At 46.8% G+C, this 24,925-nt stretch overlaps 1 protein-coding gene across 1 annotated transcript in view; it reads left to right on the plus strand.

Moving 5' to 3' along the window:
• The first annotated feature begins 291 nt into the window (after positions 1 to 291).
• LOC119972829 (annexin A13-like) overlaps positions 292 to 24,925 on the plus strand; it is a 47,894-nt gene continuing 23,260 nt past the window's right edge. Inside the window, exons 1-4 of the mRNA XM_038810310.1 lie at positions 292 to 343; positions 11,046 to 11,121; positions 22,425 to 22,519; positions 23,880 to 24,050. Coding sequence (XP_038666238.1) covers positions 329 to 343; positions 11,046 to 11,121; positions 22,425 to 22,519; positions 23,880 to 24,050 — 357 coding nt within the window. The 5' untranslated portion in view covers positions 292 to 328. The remainder of the gene's footprint in view (positions 344 to 11,045; positions 11,122 to 22,424; positions 22,520 to 23,879; positions 24,051 to 24,925) is intronic.

The raw sequence follows: 24,925 nt of genomic DNA on the forward strand, positions 1-24,925 counted from the left end.
TGATTTGGTGCACGACACGCTATTGTGTCCTGTTAATAATAACACCTTGGGTTTGCCACCTTTCCTTTATGAATGAAACAATGACTTATTCTTGACATTTTGAAAGCAGAACTCAATAAAAATGAACTCTATGTGCCCGAGCATCTCAAAGTCAGGGCAATGCATCAGGTATTACTTATTAAACCTTTTATCACTGGAACCCATCTCGCTGGCAGTGAGGTCATAACCAATCAACACGCGGACAGACTTTATTGCTGCTCATATAATTATTGCACCACAAATATCTTCTAGTTGTCTGCGCCTCAGGAGAAGATACACAGCTGGGAAAATGGGCAACTCTCATGTAAGTTAATAAGCTGATCGGTCCTTTTCAAAGCGCAAAATGTCTGCCACATCTGAACTTCCTGACTCCTAAACTTAATCAGTCGATTGTTTGGCAGAAACCAGTTCAGGGAAACTTGTAAGTCATTTAGTTTTTAAAGCTTCCTATTATAAATCCTTATATTGATTTAACCTATTTTGTTGGCCCTGTTATGCTTATAATTTAAGCAAATCATTTGGTAGTACGTCTTTTCGATTTATTAATTGTTGGGATGTGAGCGAGGCTGGCAAGGTTAGTATTTATTGTCCATTCCTTGGGAAGGTGGTGGGTGAGCCGCTGGAGTCCTGTGGTGTAGGTACACCTGCAATGCTGTTAGGGAGGTGGTTCCAGGATTTTGACCCAGCAACAGCGAAGGAATGGCGATGTATTTCCAAGTCAGGATGGCTTGTGTCTTTGAGGGGAATTTGCAGGCGGCGATGTTCCCGCGCATCGACCGCCCTTGTACTTCTAGGTGGTGGAGGTTGTGGGTTTGGAAGGTGCTGTTGAAGGAGCCTTTGTGAGTTGCTGCAGTACATCTTGTTGATGGTACACAGGCCTGCCACTGTATGTCGTTGGTGGAGGGAGTGAATGTTTAAGATGGTGGATGTGGTAGAAATCGAGTGGGCTGCCTTGTCCTGAATGATGCCGAACTTCTTGGGTGTTGCATGAGTTAGAGGAAGGAAAGTCAGAAGCTCATAAGATACAGGAGCAGAATTATGCCATTCGGCCCATCAAATCTGATCCGCCATTTGATCATGGCTGATCTCTTCCTGGCCTCAACTCCATCGTCCTGCCCGTTCTCCATAACACGTCCACGTGTCCAGGGAATTTTCGAATATTACAACCAATGGATCCACTATCTCCGCTGCCACTTCCTTTAACATCCAAGGATGTTGGCCATCAGGTCCGGGGGACTTGTCTGCCCTTCAATCCCAATAGTTTGTTGAGTACCGTTTCCCTGTTGATGCTGATTGTTCCAAGTTCCACCCTTTCTATTACCTCTGAATTGCCCGTTCCTGTAGGAATGGTACTAGTGTCCTCCACTGTGAAAACTGAGGCAAAATATTGATTTAGCATATTTGCCATTTCTGTGTTTCCCAGTATTGACTCTCCGGTTTAATCTTCCAAGGGACCAACATTCACTTTAGCGACTCTCTTCCCCTTTATGTACTGAGAGAAGGTTTTGCTGTCCTTTTTGATATTTTGCGCTACTTTTCTTTCGTAATTTACCTTAGCTCTTGTTATTACTTTTTTAATATCCCTCTGTTTATGTTTGAAAGTATCCCAATCTTCCAGCCTGCCTTTGCAATATGATATACTTTGGTTTTTGTCTCTATAATGCCCTTGACTCCTTGTTTAGCCATGGATGTTTTTTACCCCACTTACCATCTTTCTTCCTCACTGGGATATATTTTTGTTGTGAAGAATTGAGTATCTCCTTAAACAACTGCCACTGCTCATCAGCTGTCCTACATTTTAGCCATCCTGCCCACTCTACTCAGGAACTATGATGATTGATACGTCAGGCATATGCAACCTCTACTGAAAACCTACGAAATAAGATTCGCCTTTCAGCCGTGTTTTCAATCCATCCAATGCCTCATCCCTCCCTATCTCTGTAATCTGTATGGGTGGGACAGTAGTGTGGTGAATGTGATTCACACTATATATAGTTGCCAATATCACTCCATGTATATATGTTCGTTATCTACCCATTGTAAGTGCAGTTGCACTATCCAACCACCAGGGGAGTCGCTCTGGGAGTACGCGAGAGTTGTTCTGGGCTCCTCCCTTGGCTCTGCCCAGGACTCCTCCCCCTGGGATCGATGTGTAAAGATCAGTGCCTTAGAGCCAGCCTGCCATTTCACCTGAAGTTCAACGATGAATAGGCTGGCTCTATTGTAAGTGAATTAAAGCCTCTGTTCAGATCCAACTACACGTGTTCGCTGAATTCATGGTTTCATCAAGTAGCACAGTCGTTAACACTGTTGATTCATGGCAGCAGGGTTCCAGGTTCGATTCCCGGCTTGGGTCACTGTCTGTGCGGAGTCTGCACGTTCTCCCCATGGCTGCGTGGATTTCCTCCGGGTGCTCCGGTTTCCTCCCACAAGTCCCGAAAGACGTGCTTGTTAGGTGAATTGGGTATTCTGAATTCTCCCTCTGTGTACCCCGACAGGCACCAGAATGTGGCGACTAGGGGATTTTCACAGTAACTTCATTGCAGTGTTAATGTAAGCCTACTTGTGACAATACATTACATTGATGATTTGGAGTTGGGGACCAAGGGCAATGTGTCCAAGTTTGCAGATGACACTAAGATGAGTGGTAAAGCGAAAAGTGCAGAGGATACTGGAAGTCTGCAGAGGGATTTGGATAGGTTAAGTGAATGGGCTCGGGTCTGGCAGATGGAATACAATGTTGACAAATGTGAGGTTATCCATTTTGGTAGGAATAACAGCAAACGGGATTATTATTTAAACGATAAAATATTAAAGCATGCCGCTGTTCAGAGAGACTTGGGTGTGCTAGTGCATGAGTCACAGAAGGTTGGTTTACAAGTGCAACAGGTGATTAAGAAGGAAATGGAATTTTGTCCTTCATTGCTAGAGGGATGGAGTTTAAGACTAGGGAGGTTATGTTGCAATTGTATAAGGTGTTAGTGCGGCCACACCTGGAGTATTGTGTTCAGTTTTGGTCTCCTTACTTGAGAAAGGACGTACTGGCGCTGGAGGGTGTGCAGAGGAGATTCACTAGGTTAATCCCAGAGCTGAAGGGGTTGGATTATGAGGAGAGGTTGAGTAGACTGGGACTGTACTCGTTGGAATTTAGAAGGATGTGGGGGGATCTTATAGAAACATTTAAAATTATGAAGGGAATAGATAGGATAGATGCGGGCAGGTTGTTTCCACTGGCGGGTGACAGCAGAACTAGGGGGCATAGCCTCAAAATAAGGGGAAGTAGATTTAGAACTGAGTTTAGGAGGAACTTCTTCACCCAAAGGGTTGTGAATCTATGGAATTCCTTGCCCAGTGAAGCAGTTGAGGCTCCTTCATTACATGTTTTTAAGGTAAAGATAGATAGTTTTTTGAAGAATAAAGGGATTAAGGGTTATGGTGTTCGGGCCGGAAAGTGGAGCTGAGTCCACAAAAGATCAGCCATGATCTCATTGAATGGCGGAGCAGGCTCGAGGGGCCAGATGGCCTACTCCTGCTCCTATTTCTTATGTTCTTATTAATAGAGACTATTATTAATATTAATAGTCTCCTCCAGTTCCCAAGATCTCAGAGTTCCTTCAATTCTTTTTATTTTAATTTTCCTAGTCAGGGGCAATTTAGGCTGGCCAATCCACCTACCCTGCACATCTTTGGGTTGTGGGGTGAGACCAACACAGACACTGGGAGAACGTGCAAACGCCTCACGGGAAATGGACCTCAGTTCGCTGGGGAAGTGAGTGGGATAAGAGCAGATTATTCAGCCTCTTGAGCCTGGCCCACCATTCAGTTAGATCACAGCTGATGCAGACCTCAATTTAATTTACCTGATTTAGCTCCATATCCCTTGATATTCTTACCCAACACGAGTCTTACTGATCCAGCAGTAATAGTAGCAGGAGTAGGCCATACCATTCCTCGAGCCTACAATTAATCAATCCACCTAACCTGCACATCTTTGGACTATGGGAGGAAGCCGGAGCACCCGGAGGAAACCCACGCAGACACGGGGAGAACGTGCAGACTCCACACAGACAGCGACCCAAAGCTGGGATTGAACCCGGGTCCCTGGCGCTGTGAGGCAGCAGTGCTAACCACTGTGCTGCCGTGCCGCCCATAAGGCCAATAACTGAAGAAATGGTGCAGATGGTCTGAACTCCAACAGCCCGTCAATTGAAAGATATTGGGCAGAACCTTTGGCTGTTCATGCCAGTGGGATCTTACGGTCTTGTCGATAGCGCGTCACGCCACGGGTTTCCTGGAAGCGAGGTGTGCATTCAACGGGAAGCCCCGTTGGTGACGGCGGCAGCAGAAGATCCTGCCACTGGCCAATGATGGGCCTCCTCCACTCTGCTGCCCAGAAAATCCCTCCCATTGGGTCTCCACACTATTAGCCAAGGCCAGGCAATTTATCTTTGTCTTTGACACTGAATGGTACCAGAGCGACTTTACAAACTAATTGCAAACCAGCCCCCATGCAAGTATTTGCCAATCCAGTGTTGTTAAACAATAAAGATAAGGAGTTACCCAAGTTACTAATCAGTTAAAGGTTGTGTACACATGTTCATCTTTTAGACTTCGACTTGGAAATTTTGACATCGCCTATGCGGTCAGGTTTAAAGTGGTTGTCAAATTATTTGCAGCTGTCTCTGGGCTGCGTACACTCCTGGGCTCCACATTATAAAACGGAGATGGAGCCACTGGAGAAGTGCAAAAAGTATTTGCAAGGGTGTCACAAGAACAGAGGAGTATTAAGGAAAGTGGGACAGAGGCAGTCACACGAGGGCAAGGGTCATGCTTCGTGACCTGCCCGCATCAATACAGAATTCAGGATCTAGGTGGGCAACACACAATTCTAGGGCACCCACCTCATCTGAATGACCATAGCCCCTGACGGGTAGGGTCCTGTGCCGCGGTCACCTTGCTAACACTACTGGCTGCCCCTACACTCAGCAGGGGGAGCCCAGTAGCATTCAGCAAGCATATCTTGCAGTCAACCTGCTCTTCTTAAAGACAGGCTGTCCCCCTTAAAGAGAAAGTGCAGTGAACAAAATTTCTGCAATTGAGATTATGGCAAAGTGAACACAGGGAAAGAGATGGTTGTGCCTAGAATTCTACCCTGCAGAATGCCTACAGTGAGGGGACTGAGTTGATTGACCTCGAACAACAACAACCATCTTCCATTGTGCCAGTTATGATTACACGTGGGGCGGCACGGTGGCACAGTGGTTAGCACTGCTGCCTCATGGTGCCTAGGGCCCCAGGTCAATGTCCATATGGAGTTAGCACATTCTGCCCGTGTTTGCGTGGGTCTCGTCCCCACAACCCAAACATGTGCAGGTTAGGTGGATTGGTCACGCTAAATTGCCCTTGAATTGGGGAAAAAAAATAATTGGGCGTTCTAAATGATTACAAAGTTTAAAACAAAGGAATGACTGCAAGTTACCCCTTTATTTCCCATTGCCTCCAGTTTTGTCAGGGCTCCTTGATGCCAGACGTCAGCCCAATGCTGCCTTGATGTCAAGGACAGTCACTCACACCTCACCTCTTTCAGCCCATTTGCCCATGTATGGAGCAAGGCTAGAATGAGATCAGGAGCTGGGTGACTCCGACGGAACCCAAACTGAACTCATTCAGCAGGTTATTGCTGAGTAAATACCGCTGAGTAGCACTGTTGACAACCCCTTCCATCATGATGATCGAGAGTTGACTGATGGGGCAGTAATTGGCCGTTGGATCCATGCTGCTTTTTGTGGGCACATACCTGGGCTACTTTCCAAATTGTTGCAGGATGGGATGCTATTTTTAACATATTTTCAGGATTATGGTGGTATATTGTAAAGAAAGGTGTTTGTATGTGTGTGTGGTACGCGCCCTGGGAAAGATTACGAGAGACAGCCTTTCTGTGTGACCCGAGAGATAAAGGTGTAAAAGTGTTAGGCTCATGCATTTGGAATGAGAGGTTATGGTAAGGTTGTACTTGACAAATAGGTTTGATTTAAAATTTGCATTGTGAGATGAGTAGGGACTTGACTTCTCAGCTGTTAAATTTCAACGGCGAGTTTAGAACTGGCAAGCAACTTTTACAACTTACTGGGTGGCAAGGTGGCGCAGTGGTTAGCACTGCTGCCTCACAGCACCGAGGTCTCAGGTTCGATCCCGGCCCCGGGTCTGTGTGGAGTTTGAACATTCACCCGGGGCTGTGTGGGACTCACGTTCACAACCCAAAAGATGTGGCGGGTAGGCGGATTGGCCATGCTTAATTGCCCCTTAATTGGATTTTTTTTCTTTTAAAAAGGAAAAAGGATATTTAAGAAAAGATGTTGAGCTGATTTAGGTGGCTGTGTGGGGAAATGTGCTGAAGACCAAATCTGTGTGCTGAGAAGCGGTAAAAGCTTTTTATTTTGAAGCAGTCACCCAGCTTCAAGCCAGGAAAGTCGGTTTCTGAACCATTCTTTTGGATTTACATCTGAGTGGAAGTGTTTGAGGAGTTGTGCGGCATACTTTTACCAAAGTGACAACAGTTACTTTCTTTTGGAAAATATCACTGGGTTTTATAATTGAAATCTTTAAGGGGGTTGTTGCCAAGAAGGCAGTTTGTGTGTTTTGACAAAGACCGGAATTCTCCAGCTGTTGCGATTCACTTTTCCCTGTGGCTTGGGGGCTTTAATGGGAAATCCAATTGGCATGCGGCGGGAGTATAGAATCTAACCGCCAGCGAACAGCCCCCCCCCCCCCCCCCCCCCCCCCAAGAAACACATGACTGGGAATCGGAGAATCCCGCCTTTTTTGTCTTAACTGTAACTTTAACCTCATGTCGTTACGTTTATTTTTCTTTTTTTTAAATAAATCTCTTAACCGTAAAAACCCTAAAGGCGTCACTGGAATTCCATGCTTTTGGGGTCAGTAGCTCTTCCTCCTCATTTTCAGAACACAAGGAAAAGATTTATGGTCAGTAAACCTGGTTTCTCTCTCGGACCTAGCTTGCTCAGCAAATAAGATCTGCCGTTTTCGTAACAATAGATGCACATGTTGTAGCTGTGCTGGAACGGTTTGTCTAGGGGACCAACTCAGGGTTCTGGAGCACAAGCCTTCAGTATCCCATTGCTGGAAGTTGTCAGGGCCTCTAGCCTTTTCACTATCTCGGGCCTTCAGCTGTTTCTTAATATCACATGAAGTGAATCAAATTGGCTGAAGACTGATTTCCGAGATGCTGGGGACCTCCGAAGGAGGCTAAGATGGATCATCCACTTTTGGCTGAGGATTGTTGTGAATGCTTCGCCCTCATCGTTTGCACTAATGTGCTGGGCTCCTCCATGATTAAGGATGGGGCCATGATTAAGGATGGGGCCATGATTAAGGATGGGGCCATGATTAAGGATGGTGGGCCATGATTAAGGATGGGGCCATGATTAAGGATGGGGGGCCATGATTAAGGATGGGGCCATGATTAAGGATGGGGCCATGATTAAGGATGGGGCCATGATTAAGTATGGGGCTATTTGTGGAGCCTCCTGCTCTCCTTAGTTGTGTAATTGCCCACCACCATTCAGATCTGATCCTTTTGTTGTGGGATCACATATTTTAGTTCACTGCACGCTGCGTCCGCTGTTTGGCATGCAAGTAGTCCTGTTTATATCTTCACTGGGTTGACATCTCATTTTTGGATAGGCCTGGTGTTGCTCCTGGCATGCCCTCCTGCACTTTTCATTGACTCAGGGTTGATCCCCTGTCTTGGTGGTAATGGTAGAGTGGGGGATATGCCGGGCCGTGAGGTTACATAAGAACATAAGAAATAGGAGCAGGAGTAGGCCACGCGGCCCCTCGAGCCTGCTCCGCCATTCAATGAGATCATGGCTGATCTTTTGTGGACTCAGCTCCACTTTCCGGCCCAAACACCGTAAGCCTTAATCCCTTTATTCTTCAAAAAACTATCTATCTTTATCTTAAAAACATTTAATGAAGGAGCCTCAACTGCTTCACTGGGCAAGGATTTCCATAAATTCACAACCCTTTGGGTGAAGAAGTTCCTCCTAAACTCAGTCCTAGTTACTGATTGTGGTTAAGTACAATTTTGCTGCTGCTGATGGCCCACAGCACCCTATAGATGTCCAATTTTGAATTACTAGATCTGTTCAAAATCTATCCCATTTAGCACAGTGGTAGTGCCACACAACACCAGGGGACCGTATCCTCAATGTGAAGACAGGAATTTGTCTCCACAAGGGCTGTGTGGTGGTGACTCCCACAAATACTGTCATGGACAGATGAGACATGTATATTGGAGAGGATGAGGTCAAGCAGGTTTTTCCCTCTTGTTGGTTCCCACAATCTAGCAGCTATGTCCTTGAAGATCGGGTCAGACCGAATAATAGTGGTACTACCAAGCCACTTTTGGTGATGGACAAGGAAGTACCCCACCCAGAGTTCATTGTATGCCCTTGGCACCCTCAATGCTCCCTCCAAAAGGAGTTCAGCATGAAGGAGTACTGAATCATCAGCTGAGGGGGCCGGTGGGTGGTAACCAGCTGGAGAATTTCCTTGCCTATGTCTGAACTGAGAGCTGTGAGTGAGGTCCAGAGTCAACGATGAGGACTCCCAGGGCAAATCCTGCCTGACTTTATACCCACTCGGCTGCCACCTCTGCTGGGCCTGTCTAGTTGGTGGGACAGGACAGATCTAGGGATAGTGATGGTGATGTCTGGGACATTACCTGGAAGATATGATTCCGTGAGTATGACAATGTCATATTGTTGCCTGACTAGTCAATGCACTGTGCAACAGTTCTTCCAATTTTGGCACAAGCCCCAGACATTAGTAAGGGGAACTTCCCAAGGTTGGCAGGACTGTGTGTACCAATGTTGTTTCCAGGGCCGAGGTTGATAGTCCAGTTTTATACCTTTTAGGTTTTGTGGCACTTTTATACAATTGAGTGACCGGCTGTGCCATTTCAGAGGGCATTTAAGAGTCAACCACATTGCTGTGGCTCTGGTTTTCACATGTAGGCCAGACCGGGTAAGGACGGCAGATTTCCTTCCCTAAAAGGCGCTCGTGAACCAGATAGGTTTTCACAACAATGGGTTTGTCGTCACTATTACTTTAATTCCATACTATTATTAATTGAATTTAAATGTCATCAGCTGCCATAGTGATTTTGAACCCATGAGCATTTCCTGGACCTCAAGATTACTAATCCAGTGATGTTATTCTGCTTCCCCTCAAATATAATAGGGATGGGTAAGTGCCCTGTCTCTGTGCTGTAAATTTTATGGTATAAAATTGAACAGTTAATGGATTCAGAATTCGCTCGGTCATAGAAGACAGTAGTGGAAGGTGCTTTTCTGAATGGAGGGTTGTGACTCGTGGTTTTTCACAGGGATCAGTGCTGGGAACTTTGCTGTTAGTAGTATATATAAATGATTTGGAGGAAAATGTAACTGGTCTGATTAGTAAGTTTGCGGATGACACAAAGGTTGGTGGAATTGCGGATAGCGATGAGCACTGTCAATGGATAAAGCAGGATTTAGATCGGTTGGAGACAAAGACAGAGAGATGGCAGATGGAGTTTAATCTGGATAAATGTGAGGTAATGCATTTTGGAAGGTCTAATACAGGTGGGAAATATACAGTAAATGGCAAAACCCTAAAGTGTATTGACAGAGGGCTCTGGGTGCACAGGTCCACAGGTAACTGAAAGTGGCAATGCAAGTGGAGAAGGTAGTCAAGAAGATGTACGGCATCTTGATTGTCCTGATTGGTCGGGGCATTGAGTATAAAAATTGGCAAGTCAGGCCACACTTGGAATATAGTGTTCAATTCTGGCTAGGAAATGAAAAATGAAAATCGCTTATTGTCACGAGTAGACTTCAACGAAGTTACTGTGAAAAGCCCCTAGTCGCCACATTCCGGCGCCTGTCCGGGGAGGCTGGTACGGGGATTGAACTGTGCTGCTGGCCTGCCTGGTCTGCTTTAAAAGCCAGTGATTTAGCCCAGTGAGCTAAACCAGCCCCCCTGGCTATACGACCAGAAGGATGTGGAGGCTTTGGAGAGGGTGCAGAAGAGGTTTACCAGGATGTTGCCTGGTATGGAGGGTATTAGCTTTGAGGAGAGGTTGGATAAACTCGGTTTGTTCTCACTGGAACGATGGAGGTTGAGGGGGGACCTGATAGAGGTCTACAAAATTATGAGGGGCATGGACAGAGTGGATAGTCAGAAGCGTTTTCCCAGGGTGGAAGAGTCAATTACTAGGGGGCATAGGTTTAAGGTGCAAGGGGCAAAGTTTAGAGGAGATGTGTGAGGGAAGTGTTTTACACAGAGGGTAGTGGGTGCCTGAAACTTGCTGCCGGAGGAGGTGGAGGCAACAGGTGCAAACGTTTAAGAGGCGTCTTAACAAATACATGAATGGGATGGGAATAGAAAGATAGGGACGCTGGGGGTGTAGAAGGTTTTAGGTTAGACAGGCAGCATCGTCAGTGCAGGTTTGGAGGGCCGAAGGGCCTGTTCCTGCCCTATACTTTTCTTTGCTCTTTGTTATTCTGTTTTTTGTCCATTGATATGTTTCAACAGTGAGATTTGACATGTATGTGCCATTACAGCAAGAAAGGGGGACGATCTGGCGGAATTACCATGTCCAACAGTTTGCGGGAATTAAATTGGGAGCAGCGGCAAATTACGACTACCTCAGACGATTGTGGGACTGGAAGGGATTATTGAAATGGGGCAAGTGGATGCAATGGAGGGACTCGAAAACAAGGATAAGAATTTTAAAATCACGGCATTGCCGGACTGGGTGCCAATGGACGTCAGCGACTACAGGGTGGTGGTGGGTGACAGAAAACCGGTGGTCGTTAGGATGTGGACAGCACAGGTTAGGCTGATTTAAAGTGGTCCTCTTTTGAGCCATTATTACATCAGCCATTGTGTGTAATTAAGCACCCTGTGCAAATACTAATAATTTGTATTTTGTTTTGCAGCCTGGTACTCAATATCATGTGCACTTCAGTGAAGAGGGAGATGCCAAGAGGATAAAAAAGGCTTGCAAAGGAGCGGGTAATCAAATAGTTCTATCTGGACATTGAGATTTCATTTGAATTGAGCTAACATTTTGTGATTATGTGCAGTTACCTTAGACTAAAAATGCACACAAGTTTAACTGTGGAGTCGCTTGTTGTGGTCCGGTTGGGAGTAGAAGAAGCATTATCAGATCGGAGTCCTTTGCTGAAGAGATAGGACTGTGCTGATTCCAGGGAAAGAAGGGACATACCTGCATCAACATCTACCCTCACCTCAAGTTGAGGCCTTCATCACTAGAAGGCATAGGGTAAAGGTTAGAGCCAGATCTTTGAAGAATGATATTAGGAAATGCTTGTACACAATAATAATCTTTATTGTCACAAGTAGGCTTACATTTACACTACAATGAAGTCACTGTGAAAACCCCCTAGTCGCCACACTCCGGCGCCTGTTCGAGTACACAGAGGGAGAATTCAAAATGTCCAATTCACCTAACAGCACATCTTTCGGGACTTGTGGGAGGAAACCGGAGCACCCGGAGGAAACCCACGCAGACACGGGGAGAACGTGCAGACTCCGCACAGACAGTGACCCAAGCCGGGAATCGAACCTGGGACTCTGGAGTTGTGAAGCAACTGAGCTAATCACTGTGCTACCGTGCTGCCCAATGGGAAGGGCGGAAGATGTTCGGAACTCTGTCTCAAAGGACAATTGTTCATTTTAAATCAGAGATTGATCGATCTTTGTCAGGCATGGAGGGCAATGGAGGGGTATCTGGATTTAGGTCACAGATTACCCATGGTCGTATTTAGTGAGGGAACACGGGTGGAAGGGCTAAATGGTCTCTTCCTCTTCCTCCATCACTGTGTTCAGGACAGTCCAAAGCATTTTACAGCTAATGAAGTACTTTTTTTGTAATGTCAATAGTTGTAATGGAGGACAGGTAACAGGCAGTCAGCCCTCCCTAGCAGTATTATGACAATGGATAGGACTTTCCAGTCCCGCCCACCATTGGGATTGCCCGCTCCCGCTGAAAGTCAATGGACTTTTGGCTGGGCCGCCGAATCTCCCGCGGCGTGCCCGCCGCAACAGGGCCAGGAAATTCTGGCCAACGTGAAAGCTCACAGATAAACAGAACAAAGGGTATCTAATATAATACTATCTAGCCCAACACCATTTGGGTTATAGAGTCTATCTTGCAAACAGCACCTGGGTACCTGAATGTGTGAAACATTGCAGGATATTTGGTGCCCACCGTTCAGGTAGCGCATTCCAGATCTTAACCATTTGTATGAAGGAATTTCTCTTTTAGCCTCTTGGTAGCACAATACTTGAGTATCGCTGAATCATTTCCCGGGGCAATGCCTTGACCAATCAGGGTCAGGCTGCCTGGTTTAAATACCAAACATTGCTTGTTATCTATCAGTCACCATCAACTGGTGCATTTTCCATGGCAACCAATCAGAATTCTCTTCTCACGCAGAATAAATTGTTGTTCTTCCCTTATATCAGCACTCCTGGCGAAGGGTCCTGATAAGTGCAAGACAAAAAGCTTTGACGAGTCCCTTTAATCAGCAATACATAAATTTCTCCTTGTTTCCCAGCGGTTTTTGTCGCCAATTATTTTTAACTTTAGCTTCTTGTTGCTGATCAGCTTGTCAAAGGAAACATAAGGCCATAATACCATAAGATATAGGAGCAGAATTAGGCCACTCGGCCCATCAAGAAGACCAAAGAGTCATCGGAAAACCTACCGACACACATCCAACTGGTGGCCCCTCCCATATTTCATTGCCAAAAGCCATGTACAGAACTTGAAAGGCACGGACCTCAATTCTCGGCTGACGAGAGCTCAGTGGAAGCCAGTCATTCTGGGAAGAAGTAAAGATTCCAGTTGACATTTTAATGCAGGTATCAGACCAAAGGAGTTTTGATAGAGGTTATGGGGAGAAGGCAGGAGAATGGGGATGAGAAAAATATCAGCCATGATTGAATGGCGAAGCAGACTTGATGGGCCGAGTGACCTAATTCTGCTCCTATATCTTATGGTATTATGGCCTTATGTTTCCTTTGACAAGCTGGTCAGCAACAAGAAGCTAAAGTTAAAAATAATTGGCGACAAAAACCGCTGGGAAACAAGGAGAAATTTATGTATTGCTGATTAAAGGGACTCGTCAAAGCTTTTTGTCTTGCACTTATCAGGACCCTTCGCCAGGAGTGCTGATATAAGGGAAGAACAACAATTTATTCTGCGTGAGAAGAGAATTCTGATTGGTTGCCATGGAAAATGCACCAGTTGATGGTGACTGATAGATAACAAGCAATGTTTGGTATTTAAACCAGGCAGCCTGACCCTGATTGGTCAAGGCATTGCCCCGGGGAATGATTCAGCGATACTCAAGTATTGTGCTACCAAGAGGCTAAAAGAGAAATTCCTTCATACAAATGGTTGTTAAGATCTGGAATGCGCTACCTGAAAGGGAAAATTGGACATGTATTTGGGGAGGACCAATTTGCAGAGTTATGGGGAAAGAGGAGGGAAGTGAGATTAACTGGACCAGCACAGATACAACAATCATATGGTCCCTTCTGTGTCATGCGATTCTAGGATGCGATGAAAAAGCAAAGAAACTAGCCTAGCCTCTGAAGCTGAGGCTAGATAAGGATTTAGCTCCTGCACATTCTCTTTGCTAATCGGTGGATAAATGTCCATATCCTTCTATCAAGGCACAAAAACCTTTTAAGTACAAGATTTCAAGGGGCTTATATAGAGAGTCAACATTCCCCAAAATTGGAGGGATAAAAGAGAAGGAGAGGCAGGAGAAATCCCTCAACTGGTAACTACCAGACGGAAACACGAAGTCAGAGGTCCCCTGGTCAAAGTTACAAAGTATTTACAGCAAAGAACAGACCATTCACCCCAATATTTTCTATTCTTTTCTCCCTCAGGCACTGATGTAACTTCCCCTGAAATATTCACCTCACCCATTCAATATTGTAGCAAGATCCACATTCTCTCTGGGCAAAGACAATTCTCCTGACTTCCCGATGAATTTATTCGTGACTATCTTATACTTGTGGTCCCTGGTTCTGGTCTCATCCACAGCATCTTCTCTATGCTCACCCTCTCTCACCCTTCAGCTTCCTCATTTCCAGAGAAAATAGGCCAATGACATACGAGCTGATAAGTACCCACCAACCACAATCCATGTGACCAAACTGCAGTGTTTTATTTCCATCGCCCTCTTTGCATCACACAGTGCGCACTTAAAGCAAATACTTATCATGTTGCCTCTGAAATATCGACTGCCTTTGAAAACAAGTCACTATCTTCACCGGATGGTTCAGGGTGATTGTCCACTCCAGTATTCTCAACGGTAAGATTGTTTCACTGACGACAATGGCAAAGAGGCCAGTAAAAAGTTGTACAGAGTGAACTGGCTCATAAACGGTTGAGATATTTGTCAGCCAAGGAGTGAGTGGGAGCACTCAGTCGGAAGGTCATGGGTCCTCGTTCCACTCTGAAGACTTGAGCAACTAATCTAGGCTGGCATTCCCAGTGTAGCCCTGAGGGGGTGCCCTCTGCTGGATGATACATGTTTTTTTAGCCTATCTTCGCACACACTCTGTTTTCCCTTTGGGGAATAGTGGAGGAAGGATTCCTGAGCTGATTATCAGCCCACTGAACCATGTTATCAGCACGCGTTTCAAGGCCAACAAATCTTGGGGTCGGACTTGAACCTGCAGCTTCTGGGCCAGAGGTAGTGACTTCCTGACGATGATACAGTCCAAAGATGTGCGGGTTAGGTGGATTGGCCATGCTAAATTGCCCGTAGTGTAATAGTAAGGTTAAGGGGGGGGTTGTTGGATTACGGGTATAGGGTGGATACGTGGGTTTGAGTAGAGTAATCATTGCTCGGCACAACATCGAGGGCCGAAGGGCCTGTTCTGTGCTGTACTGTTCTATGTTCTATGTTCTATGATACATTGAGCCAAAGCCCTCTCAACTAGATGGAAAAGTTTCAATATTTCAAAGAAGTACAGAGGAGTTCTTTGCGACATCCTGGGGCCAATATATATCCCTCAACTGGCATCACTAGAGGGGATTATTTTGCCATTTTATCAAACCTCCTCCTTGATAACAGTGGCTATGACTTGATTTACCGACCACGTCCCGTGGGAATCGAGACGGGATGCAGCCGGTAGATCCCGTTTGAGGCCTTTTCCGGGATTCCCCTCGGTCATTATGCCTCGCGAGATCTGATGAGACCAGAGAATCTTAGAATCCCTGCAGTGTAGAAGGAGGCCATTCAGCCCATTGAGTCTGCAACGACACTGATAGAGCACCCCACCTGGGCCCACTCCTTCAAAACCCCACCTAACCTTTTAGACACTAAGCGGCAATTTAGAAAGGCCAATCCACCCAATCCGCACATCTTTGGACTGTGTGAGGAAACCGGAGCACCCGGAGGAAATCCACGCAGACACTGGGAGAACGTGCAGACTCCACACAGTCACCCCAGGTGGGAATTGAACCTGGGTCCCTGGTGCAATGTGCCACCGTGCCGCCCCTTGTGCTGTGAGAGGTCGCATTCTGGATCCCACCCACAATGGGTGGGAACCTGACTTGCAGAGTTAATTGATTAATTCTGCCAATGCCAGATCGAACCAGTGCCCGGGGTCTACCGGCATCGCTGAGGAGACCCCAGCAGGGTACCATTTAGCACTGGCCCCCACAATCAGGGATCAGGTGGAACGGCACTTGGGGGCTCCTCCCAGGCGATTGGAGGACCAAGTGGTTGGTATCTGGGCAGGGTGGCACCCTGGAACTGCTGATGCCACCCAGGCATCCTGGCAGTGGCACCTGGGTGCCAGCCTGGAACTGCCAGGGTGCCCAGGTGGCATGCCAGGCTGGCATGGGCACTGCCAGTGTGCCAGGCCAGCAGTGCCAAGAACGGGCTCTTTTCTTTTGGTTAGATGACGCCTTATATTACACTTCAAATGTAGTTAATTGGCTGTTAAAGTACTTCGAGACATCCTGAGGCTGTGAAATGTGCTTTTTAATTGCAAACATTTAATTTCTTTAATGGAAACAGGCGCCATATCACTCTGAGCGTTAGCAAACGCAGTTAACACATCCGCAATATAAAAGCACAAGCGTATTAATTGTCCCACAACATCAGGTTTGAGAAAGAAACTGCAGTTGTATTTTGCTTAATGAACAGCAGAGGTCAGCAATGGTTCATTTTGCTAATGGTGCAGTTTATGCCAAATATATGTTCAGATCTTCCTAAGCTATGCAAAAATCACTTTTAAAATCCGCATCGTCCAGAACAACCAAGATATAAACTTTTTCAAACTGGAATAATGTAGATAAATGCTGCAGTTTATCAAAATCATGAGGTTACCAAACTAATCTTTTGCAGTTTCACAGCATCTGGGCGCTTTAGAACTAAACAGAAATACAGATACCTTTCTCTTCTTCAGTCAATTCCTAAAATACCTGGAAACCTGAGAGCAACTATATTAAAGTTTAAAAATGATACTTTTGAGTTCACCGCTGGCCACTCTGCTGCCTTCTGGTTAAGCTTGGTGCCATGTGGGAAGAATAAGTCCATTCTGAACAATCTCAACATTTTCTGCCTCTGTAATGTTTCTCGATGAATTCTTCCAATTCCAGCCTGTTGAGCAAGCCGGACGTTCATCGCTCCACCATAGGCGACAGTGCTGTCTTGCCCCTTAACTCTAGATTTCCTTCTCAAAACTATCATAAAATGCTACCACTTTGATCAAGATTTAAGTCATCTGCCCTAATGTCGCTTAGTGTCACATTTTGTTTGACAATGTTTCTGGAATGACCTACAACATTAAAGGTGCTATATGCGTTGGAGTTGTTGAACCTCACCGACCCTTTCTCTGCCCTCCTTTAAGACATTTCATAGAATCATAGAATTTACAGTGCAGAAGGAGGCCGTTCAGCCCATCGAGTCTGCACCGGCCCTTACAAAGAGCACCCTACTCAAGCCCACATCTCTACCCTATCCCCGTAACCCAGAAACCTCCACTTAAACATTTTGGACACAAAGGGCAATTTATCATGGCCAATCCACCTAACCTGCACATCTTTAAACTGTGGGAGGAAACCGGAGCACCCGGAGGAAACCCGCGCAGACAGTGATCCAAGCCGGGAATTGAACCTGGGTCCCTGGCGCAGTGACGCAACTTTGCTAACCACTGTGCTACCATGCTCAAACCTACCTCTTTGATCAAGTGCCATGACGACCACAAAGGACACGGGGCATTGTCGATTGATCTCCCCACGGGAGATTTTCAGATTGGGCATTGGAGGCCTTCACGAAATTATCAGTAAATACCCTGGAGTCTTCCAAGAGGGCCTTGGGAAAAATAAAGGGAGCCAGAGTCAGAATCTGTGTTGACACTGACGCCATGCCTAAACATTTTTGGGCACGACCGCTTCCGGAAACATTGCTAGAAAAAGTAGAAACTGAGCTTGGGCGCCCGGACCCGTGCACTTCACAGAATGGGCTGCACCTGTCGTACCCGTCCTCAAACCCAACAAATCGGCTCACCTTTGCCATGATTATAAACTCACAGTTAATCAGGTCTCAAAATTGGATAGGTACGTCATGCTATATAGAGGACTTAAATGCCAAACTGACAGGTGGCCAGTCTTTCACAAAAGTAGACATGAGTTACGCTTAACTCCAACTTAAGCTGCACGAACCCTCCCAAAAATAGGTCACAGTTAACACACATAAGGGCCTGTATGTGTATACCCGTCCACCCTTTGGGGTTTCGTTGGCATGTTCCATATTTCCGTGGGTTATAGAGAATATACTCCAGGGGTTACCCAAGGTGGTGGTGTACCTGGATGATGTTCTCATTGCAGGGACTACTGAGCAGGAGCACCTCGCAAACCTACCTGAGGTCCTGCAGCACTTTTCAATGGCAAGAATACATCTTAAAAGAGAAAAGTGTGTTTTTCCAGTGAGTGAAGCAACCTATCAAATCTAAACAGTGTGCTAAACAGCTGGCTTGTAATACAGAACAAGGCAGCAGCGTGGGTTCAATTCGCGTACCGGCCTCCCCAAACAGGCGCCGGAATGTAGCGACTAGGGGCTTTTCACAGTAACTTCATTGAAGCCTACTTGTGACAATAAGTGATTATTATTATTACTAAGGCGACAGAGTCGACAAAAAAGACCCAAACCCTGTTGAGGACAAGGTCAAGGCTATTAAAGGAGCACCTATCCCACGAAATGCCATGGAATTGAAATCCTTCATGGGACCAGTCAATTTTTATGGGAAATTCATCCTGAATTTAGCCTCCTTGTTGGTGCCAGTGCATCGCCTATTGAGGAAATACCGGAAATAGTCCTGGGAGGCACCATAAGAAGAGGCCTTCGAAACCGGAGCACCCGGAGGAAACTCACGCAGACAATGTGCAGACTCTGCACAGACAGTGACCCAACGGGGAATCGAACCTCTGACCCTGGCGCTGTGAAGCCATAGTGCTAGCCACTTGTGCTACCGTGCTGCCCATATGTCTGTATGTTTCAATTAGACACCCTTTCATTCCTCTAATCCCCAGGAAATATAGATCTAGCCTACTCAAAGAGTAAGAAAAACCATGGGCTGGATTCTCCGTAGCCCCGTGCCGAAATTGTGTTCGGCGCGGGGTACGCGAATCCACTTTCACACCGTAATCGGACCCGGCACAGGTTCGGCGATTCTCTAGGACCCGAAAATCGGCGTTACCGCAGTGTACGCCGCGCCACCGAGGGGCCATTGCCAGAGGTCCGCGGCAGAAGGCAGAGAGTGGGGATAAAGGGGTCTTTTTCAGGATAGCAGCCGGTGACTAGTGGTGTGCCTCAGGGGTCTGTGCTGCGACCACAACTTTTCAAATTATACATTAATGATCTGGAAGAAGTTACTGAAGGCACTGTTGCTAAGTTTGCAGATCATACAAAGATCTGTAGAGGGACAAGTAGTATTGAGGAAGCAAGGGGGCTGCAGAATGACTTGGACAGGCTTGGAGAGTGGGCAAAGAAGTGGCAGATGGAATACAATGTGGAAAAGTGTGAGGTTATGCACTTTGGAAGGAGAAATGGAAGCATAGACTAAATGTGAAGATGCTTAGGAAATCAGAAGCACATAGTCCTTGTTCACGATTTTCTTAAGGTTAATGTGCACGTTCAGTCGGCAGTTAAGAAGCCAAATGCAATATTAGCATTCATGTCGAGAGGGCTAGAATACAAGACCAGGGATGTACTTCTGAGGCTGTATAAGGCTCTGGTCAGACCCCATTTGGAGTATTGTGAGCCGTTTTGGGCCCCGTATCTAAGGAAGGATGTTCTGGCCTTGGAAAGGGTCCAGAGGAGGTTCACAAGAATGATCCCTGGAATGAAGACCTTGTCGTATGAGGAACGGTTGAGGACTTTGGGTCTGTACTCGTTGGAGTTTAGAAGGATGAGGGGGAACCTTATTGAAACTTACAGGAGACTGCGAGGCCTGGATAGAGTGGACTGGAGAGGATGTTACTGATGTACCATCGATTGTACGCGAGGTGAGTGATTTACCAAAGTCTGGCTTTAATTGACTAGAACACAGCCCAATGGCAGACGAGTATGCAGAGGAGCGGGCTGGGCAGCGCGGGCGAGGGTGTTTAGCGTACCCGCAAAAGTAGCAGCGGGGCCCCGCGGATTTATCGGGTCGCCCCGCGGCACAAGCCTGAGGGAGGCCGGGAGCGGCGGGTGGCGGGTGGGAAGCGTGCCAGGAGGCGGCCTGGCCAGGGTCATAGGTGCAAGCGTTTAGATCTGCGACCTCCAGGGAGGCAGAGAGAGTCAGCGTCTCAGTTAAACTGAGTTTGTCTCTTTCCAGCATCCCAGCCACGTAAGCGTCTCTGATGAGTAGCTCCATGTGCTCTGTAGCGGACACCGCTACACAGGCGCAACCTCTCCCCACGGCATAGAGGGCCCGGGCGTATTGGTCTAGAGACTCACCGGGGACCTGCTTTCTGGTGGCCAGCAGATGTCGAGCGAATACCCTGTTGACCGGTTTGATGAATTGTCCTTTTAGCTTTTGTATAGCATCATCATAATCTGTTTCCTCTTTGATTATTGCGTAAGCGTCAATACCCACGCTGGAGTGGAGGACGTGCAGCTTCTGTGCCCCGGTGGGGGGGTGGTTGTAGATGCTAGAAACCCTTCGAGGCAAGTCAGCCAGAGTTGGAAAAGTTCTGCAGAGTTCGGAGTTTGTGGGCTGATGCGGAGGCATTCGGGCTTGATGCGGAACTCCATCTTCAAAGTCGTAATCAATTAAATTGATGTCCCATCGATTGTACGCGAGGCGAGATTTACCAAAGTCTGGCTTTAATTGACTAGAACACAGCTCTGCGATCGTCTACAGTGGAAAGGGAAGATCGTCAGGCGTCTGAGTATTTATACCTCGTTAATAGAGGTGTGGTTAACTCAGCCTCTCGGCCAATCGGTCGAGAGGCACATGACCGACCAGGGCCAATGGTAAGCCGACGTTCTGGCCCAATGGCAGACGAGTATGCAGATCATATCACCACAGTTACTACTTGTAGGAAAAACTAGAACCAGAGGACACAATCTCAGACAAAAGGGACGATCCTTTAAAACAGAGATGAGGAGGAATTTCTTCAGCCAGAGGGTGGTGAATCTGTGGAACTCTTTACCGCAGAAGGCTGTGGAAGCCAAATCACTGAGTGTCTTTAAGACAGAGATAGATAGGTTCTTGATTAATAAGGGGATCAGGGGTTATGGGGAGAAGGCAGGAGAATGGGGATGAGAAGAATATCAGCCATGATTGAATGGTGGAGCAGACTTGATGGGCCGAGTGGCCTAATTCTGCTCCTATGTCTTATGGTCTTATGGACACTGGGCTCTGCTTTCTTAGTCAGCTTTGGTTTCATTTCATCAGAAGGTTGTCTATGGATCCTGCCGTTCAGGATCATGCGTTTTAGCTTTGATAACATTGGATCCTTTTGTGCCCATGCCTCGATCTCCTTCGCTGGTACCTCTTCTCTCGCAGGCAGGGGGGCCAGACTTGTGGGCAGACTCAAAGCATCAGCGTTGGCTACTCACATCCCAGGGCAGTGCTCTGAGGAATATTGGCAAGCTGCCAGTAACAAGACCCAACACTGTATCCGGGCAGGGCCGATAGGGGAGATTGCCCTACCTGCTTTAAAGAAGGCCCAATAAAGGCTTGCGTTCTGTCACTATCATGAAACACCTACCATCGACGTACTGGCGAAACACCAGCGTACACCGCAGTAATGCCAATTTTCGGGTCCCAGAGAATCGCTGAACCGGTGCCGGGCCTGATTACGGCGTGAAAGTGGATTCGCCACCCCCGCGCCAAACACAATTTCGGCACGGGGCTGCAGAGAATCCAACCCATGGTTTTTCTTACTCTTTGAGTAGGCTAGATCTATATTTCCTGGGGATTAGAGGAATGAAAGGGTGTCTAATTGAAACATACAGACATATAGGCAGCACGGTAGCACAAGTGGCTAGCACTATGGCTTCACAGCTCCAGGGTCAGAGGTTCGATTCCTCACTGGGTCACTGTCTGTGCGGAGTCTGCACGTTCTCCCTGTGTCTGCGTGGGTTTCCTCCGGGTGCTCCGGTCCCTGGCGTTGTGAAGTGCTAACCACTGTGCTACCGTGCCACCCATGCACCCCAGAGAGATACAAATGCTCAGCCATTGAGTATATTCAAGACATTTTTTTAAATGTTTTATTCCTTTCTCAGAGTTACAAGGCCAATTCGCAGAGTGGACAGGGCAAGGCCTTAATCAATCTCCTTGCTTGCTTCAAAAATCAATTCAACTTCAAATTGAATCCAATTCATGGTTCCCACAAGATGCAAGTTTTAAAGAAAAGGCGTTGCACCTGATATGAAATGAAAATGAACGAAAATGAAAATGATATTGAGCTTGATCTGATACTTGATCTGAGCCAAAAGGCCGAGTCGCCATTTAGCATCTTCAAGACAGAAATCGACACATCCTTAGCAACTGAGGGATGTGGGGAGAGTACAGGAAGGTGGAGTTGAGGTAGATGGTCAATCATGACCTTGCTGATTGACAGAGCTGGTTCGAAGGGCCGTTTGGCCTATTCCAGCTCCTGTTGCTTACATTCTTATGTTTTAAGTTCTCTACCCCATTGAATCCCTCAATCATCTTAAACCCCTCAACTACACCACCCCTTAATCTTCATTCTGAGATGTGACACTATTTACATCCCACGTTGCCATTTCACACATTCACATGATTTGTTATCATATTTTTAGGAACAGATGAAGTCACTATTATCAAAATCCTTGCAAGTCGCTCGACAGAACAGAGGCAGAAGATAAAGGAGAGGTACAGAGCTTTGTATGGGAAAGTAAGTACAATTGTGACAAGGCTCAGATGAAATTTAGTACATTGGGAGCAACTGGTACTGAAACCAGTGGAACATCACTCTACTCTCTGCACCCCGGTTTCATTTGCATTTTTTCTTCTTTATTCTTTCACGGGATGGGGGCGTCGCTGGCTGGGCCAGCATTTATTACCCATCCCTAATTGCCCCTTGAGAAGGTGGTGGTGAGCCGCCTTCTTGAACCGCTGCAGTCCATGTGGTGTAGGTACACCCACAGTGCTGGTAGGGAGGGAGTTCCAGGATTTTGACTCAGTGACAGTGAAGGAACGGCCGATATATTTCCAAGTCAGGATGGTGCGTGTTTTGGATGGGCAATTTCATGGTCAACCTACCAAGACTAGGTTTACAATTCCAAATTTGTTGATTGATTTTAAGTTCCCCCAGTTGACCTAGTCGGGAGTTGGGATGCTTTTGCACTTCAGATAGATGCTACCAAATGTAAATCTGTCTCATTCAGACTTGTTCAATATACTTGTCAAATACTTGCTGTCGCTGGGTCAAAGTCCTCCCTAACAGCACTGTGGGTGTACCTACACCACATGGACTGCAGCGGGTTCAAGAAGTCAGCTCACCCACCACCTTCTCGAGGGCAATTAGGAACGGGCAATAAATAGTAGCCTTGCCAGAGAATCTCACATCCCGTGAATGAATAACAAAAGGGCTTGCCGTTTTCCCATGGAGGAGGTCCACACCTTGTCCCCTAGCAACCCACAGATGGTGGGTAACCAGGGAGACTGGGAAGTAAACAATGTGACTGAATTCACCTGAAAAAAACAGAAAGGAGGAAAAACACAATGTTGAATCCGCGATAAGTAGAACACATAGGCGATAGTAGAGTGGTTAGCATTGCTGCCTCACGGCGTCGAGGTCCCAGGTTCGATCCCGGCCTTGGGTCACTGTCCGTGTGGAGTTTGCACATTCTCCCCGTGTCTGCGTGGGTCTCACCCCCACAACCCAAAGATGTGCAGGCTAGGTGGATTGGACACACTAAATTGCCCCTCAACTGGAAAAAATTAATTGGGTACTCTAAATTTGTTTTTAAAAATAAATTACGCACAAGGTTTATTTCAATACGATTCTAATGCTCGTCCACGCCCCTGAGGGTTTCTTTCTCCCACCTGCACCTGGGCCGGGATTTTTATACAACTGGGGCTCTACTTGTAGAGGGAAAGCCTCTCCCCCTTAAAGGGGAAGTCCCCACGCCTTAAAGGGGATGTTCATATTCCAGGGAGGTTATGGGAAATCGTATTGTCCTGATCCCGGGACCTCCACCGGGGGTTTCAACACACAGAAAAATATCCCTTTATTTTCTTCTTTTCTGCAGGATTTGGAAAAAGTGCTGAAAGGGGACCTGAGCGGCTGCCTAGAAAAGACAATCTTGGCCATGCTGGACCGCCCCTGTGAATTTGATGCCAAGTTGTTAAAGGAGGCAATGAAAGGAGCTGGAACCCATGAAGAAGTCCTCATTGAGATCCTCTGCACACGAGCTAATTCAGTATGCTTGAATTTAAGCTACGCTATTTATTTATGATGACATTGTGACTCCGTCACAAGGACACTGCCTTTGGAAGGGTTTCTCTTGTTACACAGAGAATCATGGAATCGAGAAGGAAGCCATTGGGGAACCCTTGCCTGTACTGACTCTTGGACGAGCCATTGAGTTAGCCCCACTCCCCTGCTCTTTCCCCATCGCCCTGCAAATGTTTCCTTTACAGCTCCTGTCCCCAAATCCCCCAAACCTGCCCTCCATTCCCCATTTCAGTGTGGGCCTGAAATTTCAGCCAATTAGCTATAACCCTCTCTCTACAGACACTGCACAACCTGTTGAGCGTCTCCGGCGTTTTCCGCTTTTTTTTCCCCGATTCCCAGCGTCCGCAGTATTCCAGCTGGCCTAATGTTTCAGGTCAATGACTTCTCATCATAACTTCGCACTTCTTCATCACTTGTAAGACCCCAAGCTTCCCATTGTTTGCCATTTTCAATCTCTGCTCCACTCCCACTCTAACCTCTCCATCCTTGTCCTCCTGTGTGGTTTCAGTGAAGGTCAATGCAAGCTCGAGGGTCAGCGCCTCATCTTTCAAGCGGGCACTATAGAGCCCCCCAAACCTAACACTGGGTGGAATTTTATCATTGTTGGACTAAGTGTCGCCCCCTGTGGGAAAAGCAGTGTACGGCCTGATGGCTCCACTGCTGCCTTTTCCCGCTATTTTTTTGACACTTATTTCGGGTCCTATCATGTCACACTGGCAGACCCATCTTTTGTTTCTTCACTTGTCCCATACCATCTCCTTCTGCCTTGCACTGTTGGGATGGTGTTGGTTTCAGAATGTGCCGGTTGAAGGAGTCTTCATAGTCTTCTCTATGTTAACA

This window comes from Scyliorhinus canicula, chromosome 10 (assembly GCF_902713615.1).
Source record: "Scyliorhinus canicula chromosome 10, sScyCan1.1, whole genome shotgun sequence".
NCBI lineage: Eukaryota > Metazoa > Chordata > Chondrichthyes > Carcharhiniformes > Scyliorhinidae > Scyliorhinus > Scyliorhinus canicula.